Source organism: Paroedura picta, chromosome 2, assembly GCF_049243985.1.
Source record: "Paroedura picta isolate Pp20150507F chromosome 2, Ppicta_v3.0, whole genome shotgun sequence".
Taxonomy (NCBI): Eukaryota; Metazoa; Chordata; class Lepidosauria; order Squamata; family Gekkonidae; genus Paroedura; species Paroedura picta.
In genome coordinates this window covers 160,765,692-160,786,962 of record NC_135370.1, presented here as the reverse complement: position 1 = coordinate 160,786,962, position 21,271 = coordinate 160,765,692, and the positions used below count along the sequence as shown (strand labels likewise).

Here is a 21,271-nt window from a genome sequence, read left to right as displayed (position 1 = left end):
TTTTTAGATTATGTATGCATGTGTCTTTGAAGAGGCATTCCATCCTGGGTGAGAAAAAGAAGAATGCCTCTTCTAAGAAGGTACCTGCCACTTGCAGCTTTTGTAGATACTTAGATTAAAAAATAATCCACGGTATTTTTAAGATCCCGCTTGGGTCATTAAAGCCACGTATTGAATCCATCAGAATACTTTAAATCAATTAATCTAACCAGTTGCGAACAAACCTTGTAGGCCGTTTTGCTTATGCAGCAAATTTCATAAACCAAATTTCATAAACCGAAAAGACAGGTCTTGCATAATGAGAGTTTGACAAGGGGAGGACAAGAGAGGGAATCATCAGAGTAGCAAGGGATGAATATGAACCAACATGGTTTTATATACTGCAGCTTGTTTATGTGTGGGAATAAGGGTTGTAGCGATGGACTGAAAAAGCATTCATTGACAAGCTGGCTTTTAAGAAAGGGCTGGATTCTGAGGGAGGTGGCCATCACATACGGATTCAGGAAGCAGATTCCCTGAATGGAAACCCGTAAGGGAACTGAGCAAAGAAATTAAAAAGAGCAGGAGATTTGAGGAAGGGTGGAAGTTGGAAGAGCAAAGACTTCATGGAAAGTAAGGGGGAAAGAAACAGTTGGGTGACTGCAAACAAATGCATAGTTAAGGATGAGAAGTTTGTGCTTGACATGGAAGAGGGTGGAATGCCCTCTTCCATGTAGGTATTTGGGGGGTATTTGGGGGAAGAGATCTCTTGGTCTGTCCACAAAGACTGTGCATCAAAAGAGGGATGAATGCTATCAGATGCTGATGGTATTTGTTAATGTTTTTAAGCATTGTAAATGCATTCGCTAAGTAATTATTACTGTGTCTTTCCTTTCCTTTGCAGATCACTCAGGGTGAACCTCAAAAATCATGCTCCAGGCCTGTAGCAGAGAAAGTTACAGACAGTTGCCAACAGATCTGCCAGTGTAGACCACCTCCATTACCGCCACCGCCACCGCCCCCTCCACCGCCAAGGTTGCTTGGGGTCTCATCATGTAAGTGGATATATATTTGTATATATTTTTAATAGGAAAAGCACAAGAGGGATGGCTACTGTAGCTTAACTTGCATTTTCCATTGGTCAGTAGTATAGATGTTCTAACTAAAGAAAGAAGATTCTTTTGCTCATTGAACAGGGTTTGCTGCAAAGGGGCCTGGCAGATTCCTCCTTTGTCCGAAGCCGTGTGGTTCCTCCTTTCTCGAAGCAACTCATTATCACTGGAGGCCCCAGAGAAGATCATTTCCTAGGTTGCCTTATGGTTTGCGTAAATATTTTATGATCCAGTATTTTGATGGATTTATAGTGTTCCCCAACAGGCTTACCTCTCAACGAGAAAAAAAAGGAAACGGTGATAGTTGTGCTTTTCTTGGTGAAATATGACGAGCAGTATTGGTGTCCATGAGCACAGAGTGTGCCCCCAGTGTTCTTGCATAAAGAGTGTGGGATTCCTGTGCCGTGACTTGGATGGCCTACGCTAGCCCAATATCTTCAGATCTTGGGAGCTGGGCAGGATCTACCATGGTTAGTACTTGGATGGAAGGCTACCTAAGAAGTCAGGGTTGCTAGGTAGAGACAGGAACTGGCAAACCACCTTTATTTATCCCTTACCTGGAAAACGCTACAGCACTTTCTGTCACCCTCTTACCAGGATTACACAGAGTGAGTAGTTAAACAAGGCTGTAAAGAGTGACGCAACCTAAAAAACATAGTTCTTGAAATCTGTGTTGGGGCTGTGTGTAGATGTTCTGTTTTGTGGTACAGGATCAGGTTTCCATGACAGCCGGACCAGTAGCCTTTGATTCTGATTCGTGATTGTAGAAAGATGAGGGTTTTCTGTTGGATGGACTGGCAGTGTTACCTACAGGAGGAGTTCCCTGGAAGGGGATGGCTTCCTTGGGGAACATTTATCAGAGCCAGTGTGTTGTGATGGTTAAGAGCAGCGGTTTCTAATTTGGTGAGCCAGATGTGATTCCTTGGTCTTCCACATGCAGCCAGCAGGGTGACCTTGGGCTAGTCACAGTCCTGATAGTACTGTTCTCACAGAGCAGTTTCTGTCAGAGCTCTCTCAGCCCCACCTACATTACAGGGTGTGGTGGGGAAAGGAAGGGAAGGCGATTTTAAGCCACCTTGAGACTTCTTTGAGTAGTAAGAAGCAGGGTATAAAAACTGCCTCGTCATCATTCAGTCCATTTTTGATGTGGAACACATCTTCTGGTGCACCCCTTGGGATGGAAAGGGGTGTGAATGTGACATCCCTAGCCCCCCCCCCATCAAGGAGCATGCCAGAAGATGTAGGGAGGCCAGCAGCATAGGAGGCTAGGTCGCTGCCCGTGAAGCAGGCAAGGACCATTATGTGACCTGTGTGGCCACTACAGGGTGAAGCACCGCCCCTGAAGCAAGCCACAGGTGCTAAGCTACCGTGGCGACATGCTCCTCCAGCCAGTCCCACCCTTTGCACAGTGGGGCAGGCCAAGGAAGCTCTGCCTCCTTGGTACCTGTCTTCCCAGGCTGGTCCTGCCCTCCACCGAGTGGGCCAGTATGGGGAAACTCTGCCGCCATGGTGCCTGGCTTCCTGGGCTGGTCCTGTCCTCTGCAGAGTAACATCAAAAATGGCAGCATAATTTATTTATGTGTTTCACGTACCCTTTGATAGTCAGACTCTCACTGGAATTTTTTAACATCCTTTCTACCAATATGTCAGAATCACATACAAGCTACCTTTCCTTCATACTATCCTCCCAACACCTTGATAAGGTATATTAGATTGATAAGGTAGATTAGAAAGAGCAGGGGAGCCGGTTTGTTCGCCTTGCAGTCCAAGGGACTCGCAAGAGTCTTCTCCAGCACCGTAGAGTAGGGGAGGCCAAACTGTGGATCTCCCAATGTCCAGAGAGTACAATTCCCATGAGCCCCTACCAGCCCTGGCCACAGTTTGGCTACCTGTGCTGTAGAGTTTGGATGAATCCTACAGGACCATGCTGATATTGTGATGTCACTTCCAGGTTTTCACTGAAAGCAGGATTGCCAGGTTCCTCCAGGCAGCTGGCAGGGAATGGGGGGGTGGGTAAGCTGACTGGGAGCGGAGAGTTTCTTTGCAGGTTTCAGTAATGTGCCCACGGGCCCTCCAACATGCCTCGGAAGTGATGTAGTCACATGGGAGCCACGCTCTGGCTTTTGAGCAAAAACTCAATGGTTGAATTAGCTATCATTAGAATTAGCTTTGTCCCCATTGTGCCTGCATCACTCCTGGGTCCCATTGAAGGCACAGAGGCGTGTCGCTGAGATGTCATGTGTTCCTCCCTCCTTTTTGCAGTAATTTCCCCATGCCAGCCAGCTGATCCGCAGTGGGGCTCTGGCATCCGTAACTGAAAGCAATATTGCAGCATAGGCATGACACCTTTTGTTGTGACCCGTACTCCCCTCGTCTCTCAGGGGTTGCCAGTGCTGGACTGGCAAGACCATCAGACACTCTCCGTATAGGCACAGATATAAATCTGAAGAGTGGTAATAGATTGGTACGTCTGGAGAGTATCAATAGAGGCATTTTCCCTTAGGTTCTGTTCAGCTCTAATGACAGCTCCTGTCTTTATAAGTTCTTCATATAACCCCCTACCTCATCTCCTCACATGTGGCTTGGAGACTGAAGCTTCCAGAGAGAGAGGGAGGAAGCGATTTTACCAACTTGTTACTGTTGTGCTTTGAGGAACTTTGTTTGGGAGCATCTCCTGACTCTTAGAAAGGACTTGGGGGGAGGAGAGTTTGTTGAACACTTTCCCTTTGCCAAGCAGCCTGGGTTAAATAGCAGGCTGCTTGGCAAAGGGAAAGTGTTCAACAAACTCTCCTCCATATTATTCAACACCTTCTGCAAAATTTTCCTTTGCTCCCAGCTCAGTTAATTTGCTTTCTCTGTCAAAAGCAAACTTCTGTATTGCTCACTTTACCTTGAGACCCACTTTCCTTGGGTTGCCCGATCCATTCAGTAAGAATCTCCGGCCAGTCTAGGAAGGAGGCTCTGGTGGTACCGCTGCTCCCAGTGACTCCCAGCTGATGCAGTTTCCTTAGAGTTCTTTTGTCAGCCTTCCCCTCAGCCAGTGGAAGGGAGGAGGCAAGGCACTTTGCAGACATTCTGAATATCAGAACCATCAGCTGAGCTTCAGGGAGCCAGCTTGGTGTAGTGGTTAGGAGTGCAGACTTCTAATCTGGTGAGCCAGGTTTGATTCACTGCTCCCCCACATGCAGCCAGCTGGGTGACCTAGGCTTGCCACAGCACTGATAAATCTGTTCTGACCGAGCAGTGATATCAGGGCTCTCTCAGCCTCACCTACCTCACAGGGTGCCTGTTGTGGGGAGAGGAAAGGGAAGGAGATTGTAAGTTGCTTTGAGACTCCTTCTGGTAGACAAAAGTGGCATATAAGAACCAATACTTTTTCTTTTTCTTCTAAAGAGAGCCATGGAGTCCAGTTCTCTTTGCTGAGCTAGAACTTCTACCTTGGGTAATGGTTTGTTGAGAATGATACATTTATGCAGCGGCTGCGGCAAGACATATATTTTAAAATATCAATACAGCTCCCCGGCATCAGCACTGCCCATTTCGTAGTGTTCGTATTCCTCTCACCTTCGCAGGAATAGCACTGGCATTAGGGTAGTTGTGACAATTGCCTTCATCATTCCAAATCTGAAAGTATCATTTTCAGAACTGGGGAATTGATGAATTTCACATTGGGAGGGAGGGAGAGAGGAAGGGAGAGAAAGAGAGAGAGAGAGAAAGAAATGCATGCCTGTAATCCAGTGGGCTCCAGCGCCACAAAGCTTATGCCCTAATTATTCTTTTTGTAATTGCTTACAAGACTCTGGATTATTTTGGCTGTAGCCTCCGTCTGCCTGGTATCACTAGTGCTAGAAACATATGCTTTTGTAGACTGTAGTCCTTTTCATCAGTCTTTGCGGGAGAGGGTAAGTAACATCAAAAATGGCAGCTTTATTTATGTTTGTTTGTTTGTTTTGCGATTTCTTGACTGCCTTCTCCGCTTAGCTGGCTCGGGGCTGTTTCCAGCATATATTTCAGTATAAAACCATACAACAATTCTTACAGAACAAACAAATCATCTTATTTTAAACATAATAATTAAACTATTTATACCCATTAAAGCAATTGGACCAGTTGATGACTAATATTAGTGCTTTTGAGTAGCTCTCATGAAGTACAAGTTAGATTTTGGATTTTGTGGGGGGAATTCATCCAGAGGGGCGCTTGAATGATGTTATTGCTGGAGTTCATTGGTCCCAACTGATGGAAGAGCTCCTTCTCGCACACCCTGTGGAACTGAGTCAGCTCTGTCAGGGCCCCCAGGTCTCCTGGGTTCAAGCTGCACGGAGCTTTTATTCCAATCCCAGGTCGATTCAGTCCCTGCCATCTCCACGGAATGCGATTTCCATTTTGATTTTGTCCGATTTTAATTTTCTCTCTGCAACAAGCATGATTGATCCTGAGTGACCCTACCTTTATTCTGAAATATTTAGGAGTGGAAATAACCCTCAATATTTTCAGAACCGGATTGAATCTGATGAGAAATCATGCAGATCGCTGGAGCTCCGTGGTAGAGAAGCCCTGATTGGCCAAGGCTGCCCAGGTGACAAGCTTGTTTTAATGGGGAAGCCCCTAATTTCCCAACAGAAGCCTTCTGTTGGTAGAGATTTGCGTCTTGGATTTTTTTCTCCCTCCTCTGCTGTCTGCAACCCTCTTCCCCCTCCCCTTCAAGAAACCCAAGAAAGACTGTGCTTGCCTCCCCCTCCCCTTCTGAGCCTCCCTAAGCACATGCAGAACACTTTTCTGTTTCAATGGGGAGGGGCGGGGGAGAAGAAGACCCGAGTTCAAATCAATCTGAATTCAACAGGACTGACAATGGAATAAACAAAATAAGTGCAGATTCAGCACTGGTTCCATTTTGAGTATGGAATAATAAAGAAAATTGAGTCTGTTATGTGTTACAAATGTAACAATCCCCTACACACTGCTTTGCCATCAAGGATCCTTTTTCCTGTTTCGCTAAACAGACTGTGTTTTGGGGGGGTAGAGGGACCTTTGCATGCCAGCTCTATGTAAGCGGACCTGTTTTTGCTCTGACGGATGCAGTACATCGGGGAGAACACATGTGATCCAAGTACTGAAAGAAAAAGATTTTCTTTTTGTGTGCAGTGTCTTGGTGGTAGAAAGTTCCATCAAGTCGCAGCTAACTTATGGTGAATCCATATGCTTTTAATGTAACCAATGAACAGAGGGGGATTACCTGCCTCTGGTTGGTCTGCTTGGTCTACTATCCAAGTACTAACCACGGCTAACCAGGACTATCTCCCAATTATTAACCAAGTACTAGCTCTGTTTAGTTTCTGAGATTTGGTTAAAGTAGGCATCCAGGTCAGGGTGTACAACTTCTTAAACAGGTGCAAGACCTACAGTCTGGAGTACAGCTTCAGGATTTAATTGTCTCTGAAATAATGTGTGAATGAAAGCTATGGACACTAGAGCCTGGTTAGCTGGACGCCTCTTCTTGGAAGATATTATTAGCTCATCCAAGTTCAGTGTGTTCAAGGCTGCCCCTGGCTCTCACTTAATATAATGAAGTTGTTGCTGTCCCAAGGAAGTTACATCATTGACCAGGATTCCTGTCCTTCACACTGTAATTGTATTGTTCTGTTTTGTTTTTCAGAAGTAAATCTTCTCTTTAGAATGCCCAGGCCTTGGGTCTTGGCCATGATAGTGCACCCTAATTTGTTAATGATTTGTACTTGAGCAAGTGCCATTGTCAAAATATAATAATAATAATAACAGAAACCATGGTGTGGAAGTAGATGTTTGGCAATGATATCAGCACAAATTGTGCAGTTTGGATGTGGAATTTTAAACATTTGTGTGGATGGCACTGAAGGAAACTTAAATAACTTGGTTATTTCAGGGCCAGTGGAATGCCCTTGTAGGGAGTCTGAGGTTGCCATTACCATCCATTTGCAGGCTATAGCTCAGAAGGGAGGGAGGGCCGAGATTGGTTTTTAGCTCAGCCGCCATCTCCATGTGGTAGCAGCTCTGTTCATCTATGTCTTTCTTGAGTGGTATGATAGCTCCTGAGAGAAAAATCACAGAAATCACACGGGGATTTTAATGGCAGAGTGTGACATTTAACCGTGGCCCACCTCTATAGCCAGGTAATCTAATCACTGGTTCCTGAGTTTGTGGTCCACATTACTCTTTCATTGCATGCCTACTTCCTACATTCTCCTCAGTTTGGTTTCCAGATTTCTACCAGTCAAGTCTCATTGTGTTATCTCTTGGATGTTCCACTTTGTTGATTATATTGATTTTGAGAGCCAGCCTGGTGTAGTGATTAAGAGCAGCAGGTTCAAATCTGGCATGCTGGGTTTCGTTCTCTGCTCCTCCACAGGCAGAGAGCTGGATGACCTGGGGCTCGTCACAGTCCTGCTAGTGCTGTTTTGACCAAGTAATCCAGTCAGAGATCTTTCAGCCCCACTTACCCCACAGGGGGTCTGTTGTGGGGAGAGGAAAGGGAGGATAATTGTAAGCTGCTTTGGGACTCCTTCAATCAGTGAAAAGTGGGGGATAATTACCAACTCTTCTTCTTCTTCTTTTAATCCTAAAGTTCCGGAGACAAAGACAACCTCTAAATAATGTAAATAAATACTATCTACTCAATGATATGTTTTAGTATAGGGCAGCATCACTTATCCAGGCTGGCTCAGTCTTGTTAGATCTCAAAAGCTAGCCCTAGCTAGTAAAGGGATGGGAAACTCCAAAGAATATCACGGTTTTGACCTGGAGGCAGGCAATGGCAAACCACCTCTGAAAGATTCTTGCTTTGAAAACCCTGTGGGGTTGCTGTAAGCCAGCTTTCACTTGATGGCAATTTCCACCACCACATGATTAATTAATGTAGTCTTCTAGTGCAGGGGTAGTCAACCTGTGGTCTTCCATATGTTCATGGACTACAATTCATAGAATCATAGAGTTGGAAGGGGCCATACAGGCCATCTAGCCCAACCCCCTGCTCAACACAGGATCAGCCCTAAGCATCCTAAAGCATCCAAGAAAAGTGTGTATCCAACCTTTGCTTGAAGACTGCCAGTGAGGGGGAGCTCACTACCTCCTTAGGCAGCCTATTCCACCGCTGAACTACTCTGACAGTGAAATTTTTTCCCCTGATATCTAGTCTATATTGTTGTACTGTAGTTTAAACCCATTACTGTGTGTCCTCTCCTCTGCAATCAACGGAAACAGCATCCTGCCCTCCAGCAAACACTGGCAGGGGCTCATGGGAATTGTAGTCCATGGACATCAGGAGGACCACAGGTTGACTGCCCCTGTTCTAGTGAACCCATGTACCATGGGCCACAACCTTAATGCCATACCCTGGGAAGTCTTAAGAATCTGCTAGTAGTGAGGTATCAGCAGCTCCGTTCTGCGGAGAGAATCCTCATGCCTTTAAATAAAAGAGCTGTTAAGACATCTGCTTGAAGCTTGGGCACAGCTGGAAAACAAACAAAAAAACCCCTCTGATTGTATTCTTTCATCCAAAGCCTGGGGGCAGTTCACTGTGCCTTGACCTTGGATGTAACCCATTTTAAGCAAGAAAAAGAGAGTTTATTTGAGGAGACTTGATGTTGTTCTTGTGTTCATATTAATTCATCTTTGAACATATTAAGCCATCTGCAAACAACACATAGGAAGCTTTAAGGGAGACCAGTCATGATTGATGCATTTCAGCACTTTTATGCATTTTCTGTATTCTCTTGGCAGAGGGAAAGATTATGGACTCAGAAAATTAAGTGTAAAAATAGCCCATTCTGTTCATATTCTTCCACTCACACACCTCATCCTCCGTGTGGTTCTATACATTTCTAGCAACATCTAGAGAGGTTTTCCACCTAACATTTTAAAATATTTTGCTAATAAATGGGGGATTTACTTTGGGATCAGAAGGTGAAGTTCTTCCAGACTAGCCAGTGATTCTGTTTTTGTTTGTTTATTTTTTTGGAGGGGCATCATCTGGGAATTGGGGGCAACATCTGGGAATTGGGGTCATTGTGGGTGTGCAGATAGTTGTGAATTTCCTGCATTCTGCAGGGGTTTGGACTAGATGACCCTAGAGGTCCCTTCCAACTCTATGATTCTATAGCAGGCTTTCTCAACCAGGATTTCGTGAAACCCTGGGGTTTTTTAATGGCCTTGGTAGGGTTTCCTGAATGCATGGGAGTTAATTATCTTTAACCCGCTCCGCGGATTAAATAATTTAAGGGCCATGGCGGCGGGCCCTGTCCATGATGAGGAAGGGTGCCCATAGGCCCCTTCCCCCGGACTGACACTTGGAGGGCCCAATCGGCAGACGCAAAGCACCTGCTGATTGGGCCCTCCGAGTGTCAGTCTGCCGCCAAGGGACCAATAGCGAGCCATGCACAGTGCGGCTCGCCATTGGTCCCTTGCCGCCGGACTCACCAATCGGGAGGTGCGCCTCCCAATCTGCCTCCCCTCTCGGCCGCTTGCGGCCGACCGCCATTCCCTCCGTTGCTCCGGCCACGCTAGGTCGCACGCTGCTGCCACGCCACCCCGAAGACACGGCCCATGACCCCGCCGCCAACTCACCGCCTCCCCACCGCCGCCAAACACAACCAGCCGCCACGCCCAAGCCTCTGCCCTCCCAATGCTACCTTCGCCTGCGCCTCCGCCCATGCCGCGATCCGCCACACCGCTGCAAATCCCTGCAGCCACCGCCGCGCCACACGCCAGCGCCGCCGCTGCCTCCACCGCCCACTCACACAACGCCTCCGCGGATCCAGGAGCGCCGCCGCCAGCCGCCGCCTCCGCACGCTCCAGTGCCGCCATCCCGCCCGCTCACACCGCGCCTCGCCTACTGCCCCACCTTGCCACCAGCGCCCTGCGGCAATGCCTCAGCCACTGGCCGCGGCACTGCCGGCGCCCGCGGCCCCAGCGACAGGGCAGACGCCGGGAGAACAAGACCGCCGCAACTCCCCTCAGGTAGCCAGCGAGCCGGGGGTGGGGGCGGGAGCTGCCGCCTCGCTCAATGCCCTCTTGCGAGCGGGTGCGAGGCCCGGAGACGCCCCACCCAACTCACCAGGCCCGCTAGCGCCCTCTGCATTTACCCTGCAGCAGGCTAAATTTCTAGTTTTAAAAACATTTGTTAAACATATATCGGATGATATGACCATATATGGTCATGTTGACCTCCCTCCCCTCCCCAAATGCCTAGTGATGGGCCTGGAAGGGGTGGGAAGAGGAGGGCCCCTAGGTAGGCTGGTACACAGCTATGTTTCCAAACCATATTATGCATATCACGCCACTTCTGGGGTTTCTTGAAGCCTGAAGAATATTTCAGGGGTTTCTCAATGGTAAAAAGAGTTGAGAAAGGCTGCCCTATAGGGATGTTTCCCTAGCTCCTTTTGGGTACATGTTTAATGTGCCACTTTTGCATCTTTGCATTCCCAGAATCCAAAAGAGGGGTTACCAGTGCTCAGTATTGGGTTATGTGAGATAAGTTACTGTCCCCCACTGACTATTCTCTTCTTCTCTCCACTCCCTGCCTTCTCAGGCTCCAACTAGATAAGACAGCACATGATCTGTAGCTGTACTCAGATCAAGACCAGAGAGGTGGGCAAGGAGAGAGAGAGTTCACTTTTTATCCAGTCACGGAGCTCCTGTCAACTGACAGAGTGTTGCCCTCTGTTTCATCCTCTTCAAACCTTGTTTCTTTAACGCCACTGCCTGTTCTGCACTTCAGTCCCTTTTTAACAGGACAGGCAAGATATAAATAGATTCATCCCTTCATTTCCCAGCTTTCTATACCCCGCTCCGTTTTTCAGTCAGTATTGTTACTGCAGTCTTTCCTATCCCTCAGCCTTGTACAAGTCAATCTCTTCCAGTGTTATGTTTTCCCTTTGACTCCTTCTTTTCCCATTTCTCTTTCTGTGCACCTTCTCTGTCACCACACTCCCTTAGGCCTTAGTTTCCAAGCCCGCTATCTATTTTGATTTCAGCCTTCAGTGATCTGGCTCTTCTTCTCTGGATGCCAACCTCCAGGTGGATCTTAGAGATTTCCTGATATTACAAGTGGTCTCCAATTCCCCTGAAGAAAATGGTTGCTTTGGAGGGTGAACCGTATGACACTGTACCTTGCCAAGGTCCTTGCCTGTCTCAAACTTTGCCCTCTCCGGATGACACCCCCAAAATCTCCAGGAATTTCCTAACTCAAAGTTCTTCTCTTCTGTTCCTACTTCCAGTAAACACCATACAGCCCTGTCCTGCCCTCCATCTAGGGCAAGGCTTTTCTGAACTCCATAAGTTCTCTTCACAGAACCTGCCGCATTTATCCAACTTCCATCATTTGGCTTTCCCTCTTTTTATTCACCAGCTTGAACATTCATGAGTATTCTTGCCTGTCTCAGCAGTTTCACTAAATGTCCAGGGTGGATTCACAGGTCACTGGAAGAATACCAATGGCAACAGCCAGTTTTGATTATGTTTTGTCCAAGTCATGGGAGTTGTGACTTGGAAACCATTTGATGGTTTTGGCACATGGCTTGTGGGATTAGGTCATCTGGCCCCATGGCCCATTATGAAAGGTGTTATGTCTGTGGGAATTTGGACACAGATGCAAATGAGGGTTCTCTGCTAGCCAAGGAACTAACCAATCAAGGAACCTGATCACTCTGCCAGAGCCAATCCGATTGCTCTGCTTAGGGCCAATCGGATGGCTCTGCTTAGAGCCAATCAGAGGAGACACCTGGCTGCCTGAAAGGTATAAAAGTGCATGAGTTTGCCTGTTTTTCTCTGTTTAGTAGTTGTAGTCTGTTGCTGGAGTTGCTAAATAAAAAGAGCTGTTTTGGAGTCTGTGATCACCGAATCTGCAGACTCAATAAAAGGAATCAGCCTCGGGATCCATAGTTTTGAGCTCTGCTTGTATTCATGCTGGATGACTATTGTGTGTGTTTGCTTTGTTTCTCCAAGCTGCTTGGTAGCAGAGCTTGTGCCCTTGTTACCAGGCACTGTCTCTTGTGAACATTAAGGGTTCCCCCCCCCTTTCCAAGGCTGTCAGTCTGGCACCTTCTGCAAGCCTAACATTTATCTTTTAAAATGGTGAGTGCAACTCCATGTATCATTCATTATATTTATTTTTAGACTCTGCCGTGGGGGCTTATGCTGACAAAAATGGAACCAAGGGAAATAAAACCAGTACTCTTCTTTTTTTTTAAACAACTACAGATTTGTAGCAACATCGTAGCACTATATTTCCACACAATGGAAAGCGGAGGAGGCAAAGCTAACATTGTGCTTAGTTGACAGAATCTATAGATTGATGCCTTCCCTGTTCTCTCCTCTTCATGCTGTGGAATGAATGCTACCCTTGATTAGTTGGATTGGACACTAGTGTGCATTGATTCACTCTTAAGAGAGGATACATGTTATTTAATACTTGTTATTTAATACTGTGTGGCTGACCTAGCTTTCTGAGCATGCTTTATGTGCTACATCCTGAATGGTATTTCTATATGGGATGGATGCTGTGGACCAGAATGGTTATTACTATTCTAAGCAACTGAGGCAAAAATGAAGAGGTTCTCTTCAGCTTCTGTTTGCTGTTATCAAATTGTTTGTAGAATCGAGAAGATATAAGGATGTGAGGAAATCCAGCATAGTGTGCTTAATGATTCGAGATCTCTCCCATCTGGGCACTGACCAGAGCCAAGCCCACTTCTTCAGGCTAGCCAGAACCTGGCAGGTCTCTGTTTTCATTACCCCAAGAAAAATTCGAGCTGGCCTTGTAGCAAATACTGTGGGATAATGAGCAGAATGTATGGGTTAAGTGTGATTTTTATTCTAGTGAAAACGTGACATATCTGTGTTTGTTTTGAACAATTTTATTGCTGTCTGATCTTGTGATGGCCTATAGCCTAGTGCAGTAAAGTTTGAGTTTGACTGTTTTCATTAGGGATGATCAAAACATGTTTCATTTCAACCCAACTTTCTTTTTGTTGATTTGTTGCCCCTGATGTTTATTTTTATTTATTTCCCAGTGGGTCATCCGCCTTGAGCTTTCTAAGACAGGGTGGAATATAAATCCTAAAATAAATATTTTTTATTACTTCCATTTCCATTTGTTTCAGTTGCATCTCCAGTCGGGCACCATCTTTATTTTCCATCTTGTTCAAGTAAATTTTTCAAAGGCTCTGGTCCTCATCCACAGAGCCCCACCTCCCAAATGTCAGATCTTCCCTGCCACATTTTAGAAATATAGGAGAAAGGTTTCCTGTTTTATAGGTTGTAGTTAGAACTAGACTTTTGGAAACCAAGTTAATATGGTAACACAGAAGACCAAGCATAGAAGCTTCCATATTGCAAACAAAGGGAAGTGGATGCTTGCACTTGACGGTGAAAGCAAATACTGGGTTGGATCCAAAGGAAGAGTTTGCAGAAAGTATTGTCATAACGGATCTTTCTCCACCTTTTCCATTGCCATGCAGCCTGCTGTTTGCTCCCAAAGTTCTTTCTGAGAGTCAGGAGCATCTTACAAACAGAATTAATCAAAGTACAGGATGCCACAGCAGCAGTTAGCTAAAATCACTTCCTTTTCCTTTCTTCTTCTTCAGTCTCTTGGCCATATGTGATGAGACAAGTTAGGAGGAATGTGCAGGACTCATTCCGATAATGGCTAGCCAAGTGTTGTCATTATAGCTGAACAGAACCTAAGGGCAGTACATCTATTGTTAGGCTTCAGATTTACTCTAAAATGATTATGTCTTTAAAATATTTGTGCTCTATCCTCCTTAAAATATCTAGAATGTGGTGCACAATTAGCAATAATCAAACAATCATTAAGATATAAAGGCACAGTAAAGTTTAAAAATGCCTCATTTAGCTCTACGCTGCCACAAAGTGCCACGGAGCCGAAAAGGGCATTTTCTGTCCCTGCCAGGACACTGTAGGCAAGGGGAGGAGCCAAGTCTTAAAGGCCCAACTCTTCCCTATGCGCATGGGGCTAGCTCAACATGGTCGGCAATGATGCCAGCGATGAAAAAGGGAAAATGTAAATATATGCATTCCCTTGCCATGGGGCACCAGAGACCCTTAAGCAGATCAGGACTGGGAGGGGGCTGGGGCTGAGCCCGTGAAAACAACATGCATAAGCGGGGATTAGCCCTGCTGTGAGCCTTTCTCCCCATGCAGAATCAGCATGAGAGAGCTCTGATAACTGTGACTGGCCAAAGGTCACCCAGCTAGCTTTACTTGGAGGAGGGGGGGAATCAAACCCACTTTTGCAGATTAGAGGCCACTGCTCTTAACCATGACACCAAGCTGGCTATATCCTGGTTAGAACTTATTACGTGTTATCTGCATTTAATGGACCTCCAGACCATGCTGTGTGTAAAACCTATAGTTCCTTGGCATTCACCCCGTGCGGTCTCTGTATTAAAGGTACATTCTCTGTCAAAAGCCTTTTAAAAACCACTTCATATTTCTTAAGTGAAAAAAGACGTTCATGAGATTGATCAAGCAAGTAAATACTTAATAATGCAGAAAACATATAGATTTGGAAGTGTAATACTCATCAAAGTTTTTAAAAAATCTTTCAATTGGTGGTTCATGTTGCCTTTGGGCAAAGGTACTTATGCACTGCCTTTGATGCAACAGCAGGTCTGCTGGGTAGCATTTCCTTGTCATTTTTGTGTACTTGTGTCACTGAGGATGCTGCATTCATAGAATCATAGAATCATAGAGTTGGAAGGGGCCATACAGGCCATCTAATCCAACCCCCTGCTCTACGCAGGATCAGCCCAAAGCATCCTAAAGCATTCAAGAAAAATGAAAATTTGTTACTTTAAATGTAATCGTCATTCTGGTATGTTGAGCTTAGCTTTCTGGTCATGGGGTGTTGTAATTTTGAAGGCCTGTGGGTCAGTGATAGAGCATAGTTTGCATGCAGAAGGTTCCTGCTTTGAGGCATGTAGTGACAAAGATCTTTTCTTGCCTGAGATCATGGACAGGTGGTGCCTGCTAGAGTAGACAGCCCTGGATTAAATGGATCAACTATATGACTGAGTAGAAGACAGCTTGGTAGGTTCAATTCAAAGCCTGTGTTAGCTTAAACCAGTGGTTCTCAACCTTCCTAATGCCATGATCCTTTAATACAGATCCTCATGTTGGGGTGACCCCAACCATAAAATTATGCAAGTGGTCTTTCACAGAAATTAAACCAAAACTGACCAATGGTGTGATCCATTGTTCATGATTTTGTATATCAATTGTTTTTTTCCCTAACCCGGGGTTTCTCAGCTCATTTCTGCCTCTTGTCCCATCATGCCATTCTCGCTGTTTACCACTGCTCCAGACAGACGAATACTGTATTTCGATCTACACCGCAAGGCCGTTGTGTGGATGGTGCTTCCCCCAGCCAAGCTGCTTGCCCTGTTGCGACCCCTATGAAAGGGTTGTTCGACCCCCAAAGGGGTCCCAACCCCCAGGTTGAGAATCACTGGCTTAGACCAACCTTTTCAACCTTCTGACCTGGAATATTTTTCAGGCTTCAAGGAGCACTGGAAGTGGTGACATGCCCCTTCAAAGGAGTAGGTGCAGAAGTAAGACGTGGTAGCCAACCAACCAATCAATCATTTATCATTTCCATTGTGGAGAGAGAGACTAGGCCTGTAGATCGACAGGGGAAGTAGGCTCCAATTATGTCTATTGATGTCAGTGGCCATCTTGAACTTCTTGGAAATGTTATGTAACCTCCAGGGAGCTCTCATATAACCCCAGGGTTCCACAGGGACCCTGACTGGGAATCCCTGGCTGTCAAACAGTTGTCAAACATTACATGAACACTAATATTCTCAAACTTTGGATCCTGCAGTATAGCTGGGGTTATTTTCTGGAGGCACATGTTACTTAATTTCCAAGTAGAGAAAACTTTGGAGCAATGATTAGTCATCTTCCTTGTGGTTATAAGATAGCCCAGTGAATGTTGTCTTCCAGAATCCCAACTTCTTTTTGTTCTGTACTTCCTGTTGAATGATGATGCTTTGAGGATTCCCCTGTACCTGACAGGCTGTCTCCGGGAATTTCATAAGGATGTCACTGTCCCACACTGGCAGAAAGCACTGGAAAGCAGGGAGCAGAGCAGTGCAGTGCAATGGACGATCCAATATTGTTTATTTTCCAAGGCATAATTAATCTTATCTGATTGTGTGCCCAGGCACACTGCTTGGAGATTATGGATTTATGGTTTCAAGCAAAGCTACTGAAGAGAAAGGCAGGAGATCTATGCAGCTCTGCTGATTGGAAAACATTCTTGTCAATTCCTTTATATAAACTGACTGATTTTGTTTGTCTTCCTCTGACCTCCGTTTACTCTAAGCGAATCAGACAGGAGCAGAATATAATACATCTGAATACTACAAAATAAGATTTGTAAAACATCTCAGACGGTAGAAAGGAAAAAGATAAAAGTTCTTTGGAAGTACTAGGGAGTGACTGATTATGCACAGCAGCAGCCATGCCGGGCTGCTGCTGGGTCCTTGCGGTGGGGTGGCATGCCCCACCGCTTTCCGCATACACATTGCAAAAGGAATCCCCCGGCATACACAGACTGCCCTGGCATAGTGCGCATAGCTCCAGGTCTGGAAGAGCCTGGTGTGCTGCATGGTGGCGGTGGCAGTTGGGGGGGCAGGGGGCCCCCACTGCACAATGGCAGGGGAGAGGCATGCCACTCTCCCACCAAGGTGAGTGTGGGGAAATGCCCTGTCCAGCTCTGACAGGGAGCTGACAGGGTCGTGTGGTGTCCCTACAGGACACCATAGGCCAGGGATTATACATGGGGCTAGGCTGGAGGGCCGCAGATGGTGCCCATGGTATTGCAGAGAATGCAGGAGTTCTTGCATTCTCATACCATGGGCTATCCGGGGTGCTGTGCCAGGCCAGGGCTGGGATGGGGGCGGCATCATGCATAATCGAGGATTTGCCCTGCTGCCATCATCCCAGACTACCTGCCCCATGTATAATTGGTCACCCATGAGATTTATGTCCACATGAATGTAACTTCATGCCAGTTCTTGCTCTCACATTGGTGGTAGAAAATGCTGTTGAATCTCTGAGTTTTCAAGGCGAGAGACATTCAGAGATGGGCTCCCATTGCCTGTGTTATGTCCCTGGTGTTCCTTGGATATCTTTCATCCAAATGCTGGTCAGGGTTGAAGTCCACTATGGTGTATCAGTTCTTGGACAGACCAGCAGATGTGATTTTGATCACTTGAACAGGCTATTGTTTCTCTTGCTGGCTATAGTCCAACACAAAATGCAGCCGTTGCAAATCTGTGCAGAATATAGTTGAATATTCAGCTCTGTGCTGAATATAGTTGTTCCATTTTAATAGTTACCTGGGACTTTGCAACTTACGTCCTCAGTCCAACAGCCTGTGAAAAACTTGAGATTCTGGTTCACCTGAGGAAATGCTGCATGCCATTATCAGCTTGATGTGAGATTTGGTGCAATTTACCTTGTTGTCCATGACTGATCAAGCATTGCCGGATGCATTTCTGAGGGTCAGGAGCTGTGAAGTGAAGCTGATATGGTGACATTCTGGATATGCCAAGAAGTCACCGGGGTGTAATTGTGAATATTATATCAGGCATTTTAAAGATACATATTTGAAACAGATCTTTTTAACAGATTTTAACTGGTACCAGCGTTAAAAGCTTAATTCTGTGTTGTTGTTTTTTCTGAAATTCAGAGCTGAAACATTTTGGCATCTTACACTGAATGTTCAAGTGGGGTATTATCTTTTCAACTTACCTTGTCAAAGTATTTAATTCATTTGGTAAAATGACAACAAAAACTAGTATGCTGCAGTTAAGCCAGTTCTGCCTTTTGTAAGAAGGATTGCAAAGGCAAAGTTCGATTATTGGACCCAGCTTGGTGTAGTGGTTAGGAGTGCGGACTTCTGATCTGGCAAGCTGTGTTTGATTCCCCACTCCTCCTCCACATGCAGCCAGTTGGGTGACCTTGGGCTCGCCACGGCACAGATAAAGCTGTTCTGACCGAGCAGTAATATCAGGGCTCTCAGCCTCACCCACCCCACAGGGTGTCTGTTGTGGGGAGAGGAAAGGGAAGGACTGTAAGCCCCTTTGAGCCTCCTTTGGGTAGAGAAAAGCGGCATATAAGAACCAACTCTTCTTCTTCTTGAGTAATCTCAGGGCTCTCTCAGCCTCACCTCCCTCACAGGGTGTCTGTTGTGGGGAGAGGAAAGGGAAGGCGACTGTAAGCCCCTTTGAGCCTCCTTTGGGTAGAGAAAAGCAACATATAAGAACCAACTCTTCTTCTTCTACTTGAAATGCTGCAAAAGCCACTTCAGAACCAATGTCATCAGTTCTATCCCCGTGCATTCACTCTTACATATCTTTCTATTAAAAATAAGATTTGTGGTCTTTTTGCCTTGAAATGTTTCTGTACATCTTTAATGAGTGCATGGCATAGAGAGCTGTGAGGTATAACTCTCGCCTCTGTCCTCACTACAGAAATCTAAATAAATAAATAAATAAATAAATAGAGGCCGTGCTCATCAGACATTTCCACGCCAGGCATAGGAGCATTCTTCCCCCCTCCTTAATTAGGCATTCTTTTTGTTTTAATGCAAGTGTGCCTCTGAATATTTTGCTTACAGAACACCTTCCACCTTCTACATGTCATTTCAGTGGCTAAAAAGCAAAGCAGAAGAAAGGAGGGGGAGGGAAAGGTAGAACTCTTTGGTCTGAAAGTATAGAGACAAAAGTTTCCAGTTGCTATGCCCTCACACTTCAACATTTTCCTGAAGAACTCTGGATTCCGTTACCTGGTGCGCACTTTCACCATATCCTTGGACAGAGGAATTCTTCCTTTCCAGTCTAAGAGCCAGCTTGGTGTAGTGGTTAGGACTGCAGACTTCTAATCTGGTGAGCTGGGTTTGATTCTGCACTCCCCCACATGCAGCCAGCTGGGGGATCTTGGGCTCGACACACCACTGATAATGCTGTTCTGACTGAGCAGGAATATCAGGGCTCTCTCAGCCTCACCCACCTCACAGGATGTCTGTTGTGGGGAGAGGAAAGGGAAGGGGACTGTAAGCCACTTTGAGCCTCCTTTGGGTAGAGAAAAGCAGCATATAATAACCAACTATTCTCTTAACTAGACACATCACTTGTACTTGTAGTAGAAGTACTTATAGTAGATTTTGGAACAGTAGTAAAATGCACAAACTAAACCTACGTCTTGTATCACCCCGTATTAATTCCTCAGTATTAATTTAAAAAACCCCAAACATTCCTTCTAATCAGAATCCTACCTTACTTTCTCATAGGTACCAGGTTAGAACAAACTTTTTTTTAACCCAGGCTTTTAATTAGAGGTTGTATCTTAGGATCTTTCTGATGCTTGTTTTATGTATTTGTTTATTTATTTTATTTATATACCACCCTACCTAGTGAGCCAGCTCATATCTCCACTGATGTCTCCATATCAGTAATTAAAACATTATAAATTCTGAATAAATACATTTAAAATCTTAAAATTGAATGGAAGTTTGATTTGCCATCTAATGTCAATGGAATAGCAGTGTCAGCAGTCTTGGTATGCCTCCGTTCTTCCAGAACTTACAGAGGGTCTGGGGCATCTTTTTGATAGGGAGGGCCTGTTAGATGTTACTGCTTCACTGACCCCAACCAAAAGTCTGGCGGAAGAGCTCCTTCTTTCAGGCCCGGCGGAATTGTGTCAGTTCCGACAGGGCCTGGATGTGCTCCAGGAGCTCATTCCACCAAGCAGAGGCCACAATGGAAAATTGATAGTTTTTATTAGGTTGCCAACTCCAGGCTGGGAAATTCCTGGAGATTCCGGGAATTGTGCTTGGGGAGAGTGGAATTTGGGGGTGGGGGAAGACCTCAGCGTGGTCTAATGCTGTACAGCCCACCTTCCAAAGCAGCCATTCTCTCTTGAGGAATGGATCTCTGTAGACTAGAGATCAGCTGTAATCCCCCCACACACATCTTTCTCAGCTCATTTCCCATCTCCAGAAAAAAACAGGACTGTTTTTGCCTACCTGAGTTGTGAGAAGGCTGGAGATGGTAACTGAAGCTCAAAAAGACATTTTGGGTAATTGGTTGGCTTAAAAACAAAGCACCCAGACCCTGTATGATCAGGAGAAGACTTCTCAAACACACACCCCTTTCTACTCTCATCCCCCACCTCCAGAAAACAGAAACAGGGCTGTGTTTTGGCTGCCTGATCCCCAAAAGACCATGGACACTTTGCCGAAGATTTTATTTTACCTTGGGCTATGTAGCTTTGCAGTCACGCTGCAACGTGGACCGCACCATTTTTTAAAATTATTTGGAGCAGGAAATTAAGAGAGGAGGGTGGGTGTGAGGGCAGGAAGACTACCGTACCTTTCCCCCTCCATATACAGGCTTGTCTCTGGTTGCTCACCGATGGAATAAGAGATAAAACGTAGCAAATCCAATTTTGTGATTTCCCTCATTCTGGGGCAAATCTGGGCAAAACGCAAGCCAGGCCTTGGGCAGCCTCAGAATGCAGGCAACTTCATGTGGAGGAGGCTCTAAAACCCGCCAGCAACCAGAGGCTGTCCAGGGCCAGATTCCTCGTGCGGAAATAGTCTTTGTTATGGCGCGAAAGGTTTGTTTCTTACTCCTCAAGGGGGCTGAAATATCCTCTCTCCCCTGCTTCTGGTAATTTAACTATCTATCACTGAAGAAGCAGGCAGAGAATCCTACACTGCAATTCTTTTACCAAATAAAGGATAGTAAGAAATTCCAGGCAGGCTTCCAGGTATCCAAACAAATGTTAAGTCAAACTTGTAAACAAACCTGAGCATAAAAATACAGTTAACATTCAGAGAAATGAAGACTGAAGGAATTAAATGCCTGTGTTTACTTGGAGATGCAAACCAGATAGGCATAGGGCATTAGAGACTCCTGCTGTGTTCTTTGGCACAGCCTTATTCAGTGTGTTCCCCTTTGGCTGTGCTAGAAACATTCATGCTGCCAATAAGGAGCTTGCTGATGTGGTCTGTAAAACCTCTTTATGATGAAATGGATCATTAGTAGGCTGCAGGCTTAAATATTCTACTCTGCTTTCTGGAGTTAGAGCAGGGATTCCCAGCCAGGGCTCCCTAG

General features: G+C 45.7%; 1 protein-coding gene across 6 annotated transcripts in view; it reads left to right on the top strand.

Moving 5' to 3' along the window:
* The window catches only part of PRIMA1 (proline rich membrane anchor 1), a 76,005-nt gene that overhangs the window by 22,732 nt on the left and 32,002 nt on the right, over positions 1–21,271 (top strand). For 5 of the 6 annotated variants that reach the window (XR_013228571.1, XR_013228572.1, XM_077323546.1 and 2 more), the window contains one exon: positions 884–1,034. Coding sequence is in view for 4 of the 6 variants with exons in the window: in XM_077323546.1 (XP_077179661.1) it covers positions 884–1,034 (151 nt within the window). In the remaining 2 variants the exon portion in view is untranslated. Of the gene's footprint in view, positions 1–7; positions 81–883; positions 1,035–21,271 lie in introns of all 6 variants that reach the window. The other variant, XM_077323548.1, reaches the window with a different exon arrangement.